This window comes from Trachemys scripta, unplaced genomic scaffold (genome assembly GCF_013100865.1).
Source record: "Trachemys scripta elegans isolate TJP31775 unplaced genomic scaffold, CAS_Tse_1.0 scaffold_82, whole genome shotgun sequence".
Taxonomy (NCBI): domain Eukaryota; kingdom Metazoa; phylum Chordata; order Testudines; family Emydidae; genus Trachemys; species Trachemys scripta.
Window position 1 is genome coordinate 1 of NW_023260568.1, and position 12,025 is coordinate 12,025.

At 60.2% G+C, this 12,025-nt stretch overlaps 2 protein-coding genes across 7 annotated transcripts in view; one reads left to right on the top strand and one right to left on the bottom strand.

Annotated features, from left to right (window-relative positions):
- Nucleotides 1–834: 834 nt before the first annotated feature.
- The window catches only part of LOC117870647 (tudor domain-containing protein 10-like), an 18,828-nt gene continuing 7,637 nt past the window's right edge, over nucleotides 835–12,025 (top strand). Inside the window, exons 1-7 of one of the 6 annotated variants that reach the window (XM_034757861.1) lie at nucleotides 835–1,073; nucleotides 5,585–5,613; nucleotides 6,462–6,538; nucleotides 8,132–8,193; nucleotides 8,862–8,932; nucleotides 10,582–10,741; nucleotides 11,273–11,315. In XM_034757861.1, coding sequence (XP_034613752.1) covers nucleotides 5,612–5,613; nucleotides 6,462–6,538; nucleotides 8,132–8,193; nucleotides 8,862–8,932; nucleotides 10,582–10,741; nucleotides 11,273–11,315 — 415 coding nt within the window. In that variant the 5' untranslated portion in view covers nucleotides 835–1,073; nucleotides 5,585–5,611. The other 5 variants (XM_034757864.1, XM_034757862.1, XM_034757863.1 and 2 more) reach the window with 5 other exon arrangements.
- LOC117870648 (SH2 domain-containing adapter protein E-like) lies at nucleotides 1,564–4,254 on the bottom strand (the record flags this gene model as incomplete). The annotated part of the gene is given in 2 exon segments (XM_034757867.1): nucleotides 1,564–1,690; nucleotides 3,687–4,254. Coding segments are annotated over 2 exon segments (574 nt in total), but the record flags the coding sequence as incomplete, so codon positions are not given.

Below are 12,025 nucleotides of genomic sequence, written 5' to 3' on the forward strand. Positions count from 1 at the left end.
CCCAGCCCGGGGCACCCCACCCAGCTCTGCCAGTGCCCCTCACTCCCGACCCACAGCTCCTGCTAGCCCAGCACGGGGCACCCCACCCAGCTCTGCCAGTGCCCCTCACTCCCAACCCACAGCCCCTCCTCTGGCCCAGCCCGGGGCACCCTGGCTCTGCTGAAGCCCTGCAATTTGACCAGTGGAAGCTGCAGCTCTCCAGGCCTGGACTCTCCAGATGGACACACCCTGGGTTTGGGACGGCGCCAAGCCCCCGACTGACAGAGTCCCTACGCACTTGCTCCAGCCCCACCGACTGGGGCGAGACTCGGGTGTGGGCCCAGAATCGGGGCAGGGAACCCGGCAGTGATCAGGACGGACTCGAAGGCTCCAGCCGCAAACAGCCCCGGGTACCTAACTCTGCTCCCCCCTGCAGGTCACCCCCCCTTCTCCCCGAGGCGTCGCCCACCCAGCAGAGCGGACTCATGGGCACCGATTACCACCCGCACCCTGCCCCAGAGGTACCGCAGTGCGAGTTGCCACGTGCCCAGCATGCCAGCTGGGGGGGGCGGGGCGGACACACCCCTTTGCTGTGCTAGTCACTTCGCAAATACACCAGTGTCCCCTGACTACCCCAGACCTGACCTACAGCCAGGCACCAATCGGGTCTTCCATGGGCGTTAGCAGTAGCCCGGGGAATTCAAAGCTCCTTCGTGCACTCACGCCGTGCGAGCTTTGCAGTCCCTGGGAGTCCACGTGCGACGCTCCAAGCCTCCCCTGAGACAGGCCCCAGCCGCCCCCCAGGTCAGTGACCGAAGGCAGAGACAGGCTCCCACCCCCGGGGAGCACTGGGAACGAAAAACTCCCAGCCCCGGTGGGCCGGCACAGGGCGAAGGCAGGAGCCAGCCAGCTCACCGGATGGGGAAGGAGCCCGGCGCGCGCTGGGGCTGTCGCTGGCCAGGCGTTTGTGCAGCGGAGCCGAGCCGGCCGGCCTAGTAACACAGGCGAGAGCGGGGAGGGAACCGAACTGGCCCAGGCCCAGGCCGACACAGCTCTGAGCCTGCCCCCCCCTTGGCCAAGGCCAAGGACTCCAGGTACGATGGGAGTTCTGAACGCCAGGATCGGGCCCATCGCGAGGGATTCCCCGTTTCGTTCCCCTCTTCTCCGCCCCGGGGGCTGCTCGTTTCACTTCCCTTCACTGAGGGACGTGAGCGGAGGTCAGAGTCCATCGGCCCCCGGGTCAGGCCCTGGCCAGAGCCCGCTCGACTCCTTATCTCTCCCCGCAGAGCAACAGGAAACAGAAGAGCCGGCTTCCTGCTCCAGCTCGGTTTCGTTTCCACAGGGCTGCTGCAGGGATGGAGTCTGCCCAGCCTGGAGCAATCCCACATCGTACCCAGCTCTGGCTTCAGGGGTGGGGATATCCCCCCTGCAGAGAACCTCATGCCACTTGAATGAGCCTCCCCCATTTGGCAGGGGGCAGATTTAAATATCCAATTTCAACATTGACCCGTCCCGCCCCGAGTTTCCCTTTTCCCGGGGTCAAATTGGCATTCGCCAGCCCCGCCGGGCTCCCCGGCCACGCACCCGTTATCATCTGCTGCGCGTCGTAGGGCTCCATGTACCCGTCATTCTCCCCCAGCCGCTCCGCCTCCCGCTGGCCCTTGGTGTGCTTGGCGTCGTACGGGTCGGCGTAGTCCTCCAGAATGATGACCTGCGGGGGGGGCAAAGAGTTCCCAACACGCCGGCCAGGACAACCACAAGCCCCCTAAGGGCCACAGCACCAGCGCGCCCAGTTATGGGGTGGGAGGGCCTGTGTTTCCAGCGGTGCTGGGCCCCACAGCGCCCCACACCTTCAACCGGAGAGCTCAGCAGCACCCCTGCCAGCTCCAGACCCTGCTTCACTGCCACTGGTACTGCTGGCACAACCGTGCGACACGACTGTGTTCACACGCACGGTGACAGGAATGCTTCACGGTTGGAGACAATATAATCCCAGCAGAATCAGAAGCTGGTAGGGACAGAGAGACGAGGTGGTGTGGCCTGGTGGGGAGGGCCCTGGACTAGAACCTAGACCTGGCTTCTATCCCCTGCTCTGTCCCTGCCCTGCTGGGTAGCCTTGGGCAAGTCACTTCCCCCCCTCTCTGCCTCAGTTTCTCCTCCCACACTTTGCCTGTTCAGACCCATGAGCCCTCTCTCACGATGCGTCCCAACGACACCGCAGCCAACACACAGGGAGCTCCCAGAGCAGACCAGGCAGCCTGTGGCCGTCACAGATGCTGGCCGGTCGTGGTGATGCTAGCGGGGAGCCTGCTAACGCACATGACAACCACAATGGCCTTGTGCCCACGGGGATCGTGGCAGCACGGCAGTGTCCCTGGAGAAGACAAGGCCTCTGCATCGGTGCAGCGCCCAGCACACCGCAGCCCCCTGAATTCGAGACCCGCGTGGGTTCCAGGCAGTGGGGGGCGCCCAGGCGAAGGCTCTTGTACCAGCGGGGGCAGAGAGTAGGGGATTAATGAGGCCATTGGCTGCAGAAGCCAAAGTGAAATGCACACGCCTATCAACGTGGAGAAAAACACGAGACAGCGGGGTGCGGCGTATGCACAGGACACACTCAGCCCCAATCTCCCCCCGTCTCGCTACCCAGTGAATAACCACAGCATGGGGCTGGCCGCTGGGCTGGCTAACGGGGCCGTGGCGGCAGAGCGGGCAAGGAGGGGCCCTGGCCAGGAAGAGCAGCGAGAGCTGTGGGGTAGCCTGGGGCTCCTGTGACTGGAGTGTGGGGGGCGGGGAACCGCAGATCAGGACTCCAGGGCATTGACTTGCCCGATGGGAAGCACAGGACTGAAATACTGGGGCGGGGGGAGTCTGTGGGTCAGGGCTGAGCAGCCATGGGCACCTCTGTCTGGGCAGCAGGAGAGCTGCAGGTCGGGACCACGGTTCAGGCCAGCGCTGCCAGGGGCTCTCCGATTCCAGGACGTAGGCGTTTTATTTAGCTAAACCGCAGCCCCTAGCTCAGCGTGTCCCACTTCCCAGCAAACGGGGTCCTTCCAACCAGACTTTTCATAACGAGCAGCCCCGCCAGCAGGGACTAACGAGGTCAGCGTGGGATCAGTTAGCTGGGGGGACAGAGCGCCTATTCTCCCTTTGGCAGATTACAGCGAGATTGGGATAAAGGGAATTAGGAAAGGGCTCAGAGCCGGGCTAATCAGCTGAGCCGACAGCATTGAAAGCTGCCTCCTGCTCTGGGGTCCCTCATTTCCCAGGATCCGGGGAGAGGGAATGAGAACGTGACCTGCCCAATGCCACGCACCAGAGCTCTGCCAAGCACAGGGGCAGCCGCTCTCCCAGGGGGCGCTGGCTCCCTCGAGGCACCAGTACTTGGCCGAAGCGAACGGGGTTTTCATCCATCCGGCAGGGCAGCACTGTCCCCTCCCAGGCACAGGGCAGGCTCGGGGTACGCAGCCCCTGCGTCCTGGCCGCGGGTTAGCAGCGGGAGCTAAAGCCCAGAGGGCGGACTGCGGGCGAACCCGCACTGCTAACGCCCGTTAAAAGCGGAGCGGCCGTGTCTTCCCGGGGGGCTGACCCCGAGTTAAGAACAGCCATTTGCTGCCGTGTAGACGCCCCTGGGTGAGTTGCCCAAGCCCACACAACAGCTCCCGTGAGCGCCAGCCCCGGGCGCTACCCGCTAGGCCACGGCCCCTTACCGTCTCCTGTTTAGGGGTCTTGCCCTTGTCCTCCTCCGGCGCCGGGCTGGGCGCTGGGCTACCGCTGGGGTAGCTTTTCCCATTCTTCTCATGGGCGTCCACCTTGATGAGCCGGTTCATGTAGGTGCTGCAGCCGGGGCCCTTGGGGGCGCCCTCCTGGGGGCTGCCTTCCGCCCGTGAGTTCTTGCGCATCTTGCCCGTGGCGGCCTGGATCAGCCCCTGCAGGTTGTCCCGGGACAGCCTGCTGCCGCCATCCTTGCCGGGCCCCGGAGCCGCTCGGCAGCCCCCCAGCTCGGCCGCCGAGTTCTTGCGGTTTTTGCCCTGCACTGGGCCGGGGCCCGGCTCGGCGGGGCCCAGGGGCTTCCGGGAGGCGCTGCACAGTTTGCCCAGGCTCCCGCTGCCCGTCTTCAGACTGGAGGGGAACTCCCTGAACCACTTGGCCGCCATGGGGCGGGGGGGCTGCCGGCTGCCGGGCTATGGCTGGGAGATGCCGGGGAGGGGGCTGTGACCTTTGGTGGGGAGGGGGGGGCTCTGGAGCCTGGTGGCTGGGGGAGGGCGCGTGCCCCACCCGCGGGGGAGCTCCGTGCCAGCAGGGGATGCGGATGGGGAAAAGGGGGGGGTCCTGCTTCCCCCCCGCCCCCGGTAAATCACAGTCCCGGCGTGGGGGGGAGAGTCAGGGGAAGGGGGCCCCCATCGCAGAGGTGGGGAGCGGGAGTCACTCGTGGGGGGGGGCTGGTCCTTAACCCATGGGGGTGCAGCGGGAGGGGGAGACAATGTCACCTGCAGGAGAAGGGGGGTGGGGAGCCTCCTTCGCCGGGGGGGCAGATGGGGTCGCTCCAGGTCCGTCGCCCCGCCCCGGGGGCCCCACGAAGCGCTGCTGGGCGCCCCGAGGCCTGGAGGGGGTCTGCGGGGGCGCAGCGCAGCGGGGGCGGCTCCGTGTCTCCTGCGCCTCGCTCCCTGCAGCTCCGCGGCCGCCGGCCAGCGCTGCCCGGGCTCCCCGCCCAGATCCGGAGGGGGCGGCGCAGGGGGGCGGGGGACCGGCCTGCAGAGAGCTGCCCCCGCCGCCAGGGGGCGCAACCTGCCGCGCAGGGAGCAGGGCGATTTCCAGCGGCGCCGGGGCGCGCGCGCTGCGCGGTCAGTGCGCTGCGCGCTTTGTAAATCAGCGCGAAACCTCTGCGCGCGCGGGTGATCATTACACACTGCGCCCAACGGGCCACGGCTGCGAGTCAGCGCGCGGAGCCCTGGGGCCCCCGCGCAACGGCTGCAGCTGGTGCACGGGGGGGGGGTCGCCCCGCCGGCTTTGCACGCAGGCAGTGAACGTGCAAGCAGCGCGGGCAAACGCCACATGTCCGGACTAATTGCAATTCGCAGCGCCGCTTGCACCCGGGTACTAGGGGCTCCGGAGCGGGGCCGGCTCGTGCTCCCCGGGGGTGGCGGTTCATCCCGCCCGCCAGGTTTGCACCCCGGGCCATGGGGCCGGCTTGGCCCTGCCCCAGCGGCGAAACCAGGGCTGCAGGGCCCCGATAGGTGCCTGGGACTCGGGGGCTGGTTGTGGCCAGGGCCGGGGCTGAGCCCCCCCCAAAAAAACCTTCCCTATCGGAGCCCCCCGGGGAACCATCTCACCCCTTCCCCTTTGTGGCTTTCTGGGGCTAACTGGCCCCCTTATATAGTCCCCCTCTGGGGGGACCCGGGAGGGAAATTGCCCCCCCCCCTAGGGCCCCGGTGCCCCTCCCAGCTGGGGCCCTGTGGTGGGGGTGCCCGGCAGTGCACACCTGTCTGAGGTGGGCACAGCTCTGCGGGCCCCTCCCTGGCTCCGGCCGGCCCCACCCTTGGGAGCAGCATGGTCAGACGCGCCTCGGCCCCCGACGCTCACTGGGTCTCTCCTGGTCTCTTTGCAGGTTGCTGGGCCCCGTGACCCCTGAGCCATGTGAGTAGCTGGGGGAGATGAGCTCCTGCTGGCGGGGAGCTGGGGGGCTCGGTGTCTGTCAGGCTGGGGGCTCTCCTGGCTCTGGGCTGGGAAATGCCCCTCCCAGCTCCTGCCCCCCCGCCCCCAGCATTGCAATGAGCCCCATGGGGTTCTGTGGTGCTGCAACCCCAGGCACCACTCGATTTGGGGAGGGTCGTGGGCAACCCCGTCCCTGGGGCGGCCCTCCCAACGCAAAGCTCCGGCCCCCAGCTCAGACTTGTATCGGGCCCCATGGCCAGGTGGATCCCAGTTCTGCAGCAGCATCCCCAGGTCCAGAGGCAGGTTCAGAAAATCTTTAGCCGGAATTAAATCTGGCAGTGCGGCCCTCCGCTGGCATCGGCACAGCTCAGTTCACACCTGTTTCAGGCTGCTGCAAACTCAGGACAGGTCACAGCATCGGTTTCCTAAAAGATCGGCTCTAGGAATTATTTTGGGGCAGTTCTAATGTCTGGTCTGTGCTAGGCCAGAGGACTGAGGTGATGACCACGGTGGTCCCTTCTGGCCTTGGGCTCTGTGAATCTAGGCCCCGGTCCTGTTTCGAGGTTATTTCGGTGGCATGAAGGCTTGAAACACACACGTGTGAGTGAGCGCAAGAGAGAGGCCCTGGAGCTAGGGGTGAATCGTGGGTGTGGCATGTTGCACTGCCCCAGGGCCCTGAGCGAGTGTCTGGCTTGATTTATTGATCTTCCCAGCGGTGCTGAGCGCCCAGAGCTCCCTCTCACGTCACCCTCCTGCCACGTTACGACTGTAGGGTCATGGGTGAGAAGGTCACAAAGCGCGCGTGTCCTCTGTTCCTTCTGCCGTTTCAGGGCAAGCAACAACGGTGGCTGGGGTCCTCCCCAGCCCCACAAGCCGAATGGGAAACCGGAGCAGTTCAAATACTCAGGTAAACTCAGACCCTGGTTCCTTTTCCTCGCCACTGCTGGGGTTGCTCAGGTGACTGTTCACTTTGCATCCTCCACGAGAAGGCGAGAGAATCATTAACTTTCTGCGTGTCCAGGATTTAATGCTGTGTGTTGCACTGCTCAAACAGAGCTTAATGCTGCAGCAGGATCTCTACAAACAGCCGTTCTGTGTGACGTACAGCTGTGTCCTGTGACAGGCCGGGTCTCTCTTGTACCTGTGACCGTCTTACAACTGCGCTTTTAATATTGCAAACGAGTCCGTCGTTAGAGTTGCAGGCGCTTTTGTGGGGCACTCTCATGCTCTTAGCAGTGACCAACTTTGCTCTTTGTTTGTTATCAAAACCAACGGGATATAAAATAATCCATGGGTGGTGGTTCAAGCTAAATCCTTAATCTGGCAAACGGTTAAACCCATAAAATGCAGATGTTAAACTGAATAGACGTTAAGGACGTGGGTCATTTTTTGCAGGACCAAGACCTAAGTTTGTACCTGAATGTCCATGATAAACCCTTCCACAGGGGTTCAAGGGAAACAGGCATCTCATCCTGCAAACTATTAACCAAAACCTGGATCAGGAGGGTGGGAGTGACGGGGGAATCCATCTTTGGCTTTTAAGATAAAAGATGCATTTTATTGTCACTAAAATAGAGCTTCAGAGGGGTGGCCGTGTTAGTCTGAATCTGTAAAAAGCAACAGCGGGTCCTGTGGCACCTTTGAGACTAACAGAAGTGCTGGGAGCATAAGCTTTCGTGGGTAAGAACCTCACTTCTTCAGATGCAAGTAATGGAAATGTCCAGAGGCAGGTATATATCAGTGTGGAGATAACGAGGTCAGTTCAATCAGGGAGGGTGAGGTGCTCTGCTAGCAGTTGAGGTGTGAACACCAAAGGAGGAGAAACTGTTTCTGTAGTTGGATAGCCATTCACAGTCTTTGTTTAATCCTGATCTGATGGTGTCAAAATAGAGCTTGTTGATCTTTTGAGGAGTAAAGTAGCTAAAGCCCCAGAGATGTGGTGTGTGTGTGTGTGTGTGTGTGTTGCACAGATATGCAAGAGAAACAATAAAGTTCTTGGCATTGTTAGCATCTGTTGGCTAATGTCCATCATCAGAACTTAGCCCAAAATGTATTTCTATAATTGTCGGTGTAACCCGTTGAGGGGGAGCTGTTTACCAAAATAGGTATTTGTCCCTTTCCCCTGAGGCCACTTCAAACCACTCTCCGGTTTGTTAATCCACAAATAAGGCTGTAAGAAAGTTGTTTGGTTGGTTGTTCAAAAGTTATAGCCACAGTTCGTTAATGTGGCGATTCCAGGTGTGCTCCTCCCGCAGCAGGGCAGCGGCACAGAGGAGATCCTGCGTGTCCTGCTTGGATCTCACAGGCAGGCATGATGCTTGGATGACTGGGCCAAAATTTGAGTCAAATTTGCTGCAATTATTTAAAAAAAAGTTGCTGTTTCCGGAAGAAAATTGCAGCCTGCGATTTGCGTTCAGCCTTATCCGTAAGCTTGTCAGGACCCTGCTTGGCCGGAAGCACAAAATGGAGTTTTCGGTGTTTTTCTTGCTTGTTTTTCAAGGTGTCGTCAAGAAAAAGGATTTGGAAGTTTATGTCGGAAATGTCCCGCCTGAAATGAAGGAGGTATCTTCATCGCTGTTTTGGAAGGGGCGTTCTCTGCTTTAGTGATATAAGTTAAGCAGTTAACATTGACGTCCCACCGAGTCGTACGTAGTCTGCCGTCTTTAACTCTTTGTGAAATGCGGTTATGCGGATTGATTTCCCCGCTCTGCCGCCAAATAATCCTCCAAGGGAGACGACAGCTGGCTTGCAAACATCCGCACTTGTTCCTGCGTAAGTGCGGACACGGAGGTGGCAGGTTGGTGCTGGTCATGGGATTAGCGATGCTCTTGGGGGGAACCTGCAGCAGGAACCCAGCAGTTTAATATAAGGGCCGTGACTCTTATCAGGGCAGGAGGAACTTTCATCTTGCTCCCCATAGTTACTCTGCTCCCGTTCCCTACGGTACGTCTTTCTGAACCAGGAGCTGGTGTCTGCTCCGCTGGCGTGACCCGTTACGCTGATCCCGTTCCAGGGCCGGCTGTTCTGTGTGTAACCGGTTTCGCTGCAGCCTTGTCAGCTGCCTGTCTCGGCACAGACGATCGCTGGACTCACCCAAAATAAAATGCGCTCCCGTCCCTGTGGGAAACCGCTGTCCTGAATCTTACAAATAAACCGCCTGCTGCGGCCGCTGTCAGTGCCTCTGCTGTAACGAGGCCTCTCCCTTAACGTGGGCTCCTTTGCTTTCCCAGGAGGACATATTGCTCCTGCTCAGGGACTTCCACCCGCAGCGTATTAAAAGGTGCCATTCCGGGTTGAGAAGGTAGGTTTGTTTTTCCTTTTGCCCTCAGTGTAGTTCTGTAGTCCCCACTCCCTGGGAGAGCAAATGGCCTTTCCTTAGCTTGCTCTGCAGATTGGGTGGTCGTGGTAGTTATCAAGTTATTTCGTTCTAGGGAGTGTCTTCGGAAGAGCCCCCCGCTGGCACCCTAGCTTCTCCCTTCTGTCCAGAAACAGCAGAACAACATTCTGGGGTCACCCTGGAAGCTTTTCTCCGCCTGCCCCCCCGCCCCCGAGTCCCTACCAAGCTAGTGCGACAGGAGGCCAAAGGCAGCCTGAGGAGTAGGGTCTTGGGTACAGTTCTTGGAGATAACTTAAGCCCCTTGGTTTGGGCTTCTCTCCGCCCTATGGCAGTCTGGCTCGTTGCCGGGAGCTCCCTGCGGGTCCGCCCAGTGGCACTTGTTCATTGCTGGGCCATTTCTAGCTTCTTGTTATTGGACACAGCAGGATGGGTCTGTGACAGGTTTGGTCACAGAGATCCCCTTGGGACTGTCACCTGACGTGCGGAAATTACCTCTGAGCCCGTTTGCCCTGCCAGCTTGGGACTCCAGAACCCTGCTTTGTGGAGCCAGACACGCTAGCCTGCTGCAACACAGACCCAGGGTCTGGTCCACGCCCCCAAAGCTGCAGACTTAACTGAAAACAGCTCAGCAGGTCACCTGCCTCCTGCACCCAGTCACCCAGCTCCCAAACCCCAAATAAATCCATTTTACTCTGTATAAAGCTTATGAATTGTTCGCCCTCTATAACACTGATAGATATGCACAGCTGTTTGCTCCCCCAGGTATTAATCACTTACTCTGGGTTTATTAATAAACAAAACTGATTTTATTAAGTATAAAAAGTAGGAGTTAAATGGTTTCAAGTAATAACAGGCAGACCAGAGTAAGTCACCAATCAAAATAAAGCAAAAACTCGCAAGTCTAAGCCTAATACATTAAGAAACTGAATACAGGTAAATCTCACCCTCAGAGCTGTTCCAATCAGCTTCTTTCACAGACTAGACTCCTTCCTAGTCTGGGCCCAATCCTTCCCCGGTACAGTCCTTGTTAGTTCCAGCAGACATCTCAGGTGGTAAGCAGGGATTTTCTCATGACTGGCTGCAACCTTTGTCCTGCTCCACCCCCTTTTATAGCTTTGGCACAAGGCGGGACTCTTGTGTCTCTGGGCCCCCACCCCTGCTTCTAAATGGAAAAGTACCAGATTTAAGATGGATTCCAGCATCAGGTGACATGGTCACATGTCACTGTAAGACCCCCAGTCTCCATTCCCCATGGGCTGGCCCACACGTCCACAGGAAGGCTTGCAGGTAAAGAAACCATTTACAAACAATTGTCCTAATCAGTGGGAGCCATCAAGATTCTAAATCACCATTAATGGCCCACACTTTGGATAATTACAAGAGGACCTCAGAGTTGTACTTCGTATTTCTAGCGTCAGATACAAGAATGATACATGCACACAAATAGGAGGAATATATTCAGTAGATTATAAGCTTTGTAATGATACCTTACAAGAGACCTTTTGCGTGAAGCATATTCCAGTTGCATCATATTCACCCTCATCAGCATATTTCTATAAACCATAGGGCGTGCACCGTCCCAGGGTAACGTGGCACCTTCCCCTCCCCCCCAGCTATGCCTTTGTAGATCTCGGCTCCTCTGAGCAGGTGCAGGCCGCAATCCAGCGCTTCAGCGGGCACCTCGTGAACGGACGTCGCCTGTTTCTGAGCCGCACGGGCACAGGCAACAGGAGGAAGGACCCGGCTGGGACCCAGAGCACCGTGGGAATGCCCGTAGGGCTGCTGCTAGCTCTGAGCTGTGTAACTAGCTGTAGGGGAGGCTGCCTGCCGGCACGCTTGGCCAAGGCTGCTTCGGATGGACCGAGCCCTGGGCTCACTTTGTCCCTTGCCCTTCCCTTCTCCCCACGATGTCAGTCAGACACGGGGGCTGCTGCCCCAAGGGGGGCGTGGGAGGCAGGACGGGCTCTGGGAACCAGGAAGCCGGGGTGATGTTGCCAGCTCTGTCACTTTGTGAATGGGAGAACGGGGAGGGGGGTGGCTGCAGTGTCCGAGACCTGCCTGTTGTAAGGGGAGAATAACTCCCCCCCCCCCCCTTTGCAAAGTGCGCTGGGCTCTTTGGAGGAAAGCCCCGGTGTCAGCGCACCATGTTCCTTGTCCCGCAGAGCTGGCTGGAATACGACCACCCGCAGCCCTGAGCTGCTGCCCGCTGTGGGGAGGGCAGGAGGGAGCTCCGGTTCTCTGAGCGCTTCCAGCCCGTGGGGGCTCGTGTCTTGCATGGTGAGATCAGCTCTGTTTTCTTTGCAGGCTTTGGAGAGAGTCCCCAGAGGAGAGCTTGGTCTGAGTCAGGGTAAGCGCTGGGGGGTCCCGGCCTGCTGCCTCCGGGCGCTGGTTCCATCAGCAGCGCCCCACCTCCCACCCCCACAGGGAAATGAAGCTGGGTGGCTGCTCGTAAGCTGAGCTGTCCGGCTGCCCCACGCCCCTTTGCTCTGCACGGAGCAGCCTGTGCGTGACAGGAATGATCAGAGAAGGGCTCGTTCCACACTCCTCTGGAGACATCCTGGCCCAGGTCCCCGGACAGCAATTCCAGGCCCCAGGGCAGAACAGTGACCCCCCCACCCCGCACATGCACAAGCCGTGGATGCCTGACATTTGAGCGGTGCTTTGCCTGCGCTGGTGGGTGCCCAGCGAGCTGCCGTCTGCGCTGCGTTCTTCCGGCACGGCCAGGGCTTTTATGTGCCCGCCCGGTAGGGCTGCCAACTCTCTAATCGCGCAAACCCAAAGACCCTTGCCCCGCCTCTTCCCTGAGACCATGCCCCTTTCCCGCCCCTTTCCCAAGGCCCCACCCCCTGCTCTCTCCACCCTCACTCCGTCCATCGCTCGCTCTCCCCCACTCTCACTCACTTTCACCAGGCTGGAGCAGGAGGTTTCGGGGTTGGGCTCTGGGAGGGAGTTTGGGTTTGGGGTGGGTTGGAGTGTGGGCTCTGGGAGGGAGTTTGGGTTCGGGGGGGGGGGGGGGGGGGGGGGGGGGGGGGGGGGGGGGGGGGGGGGCTGGGGGGG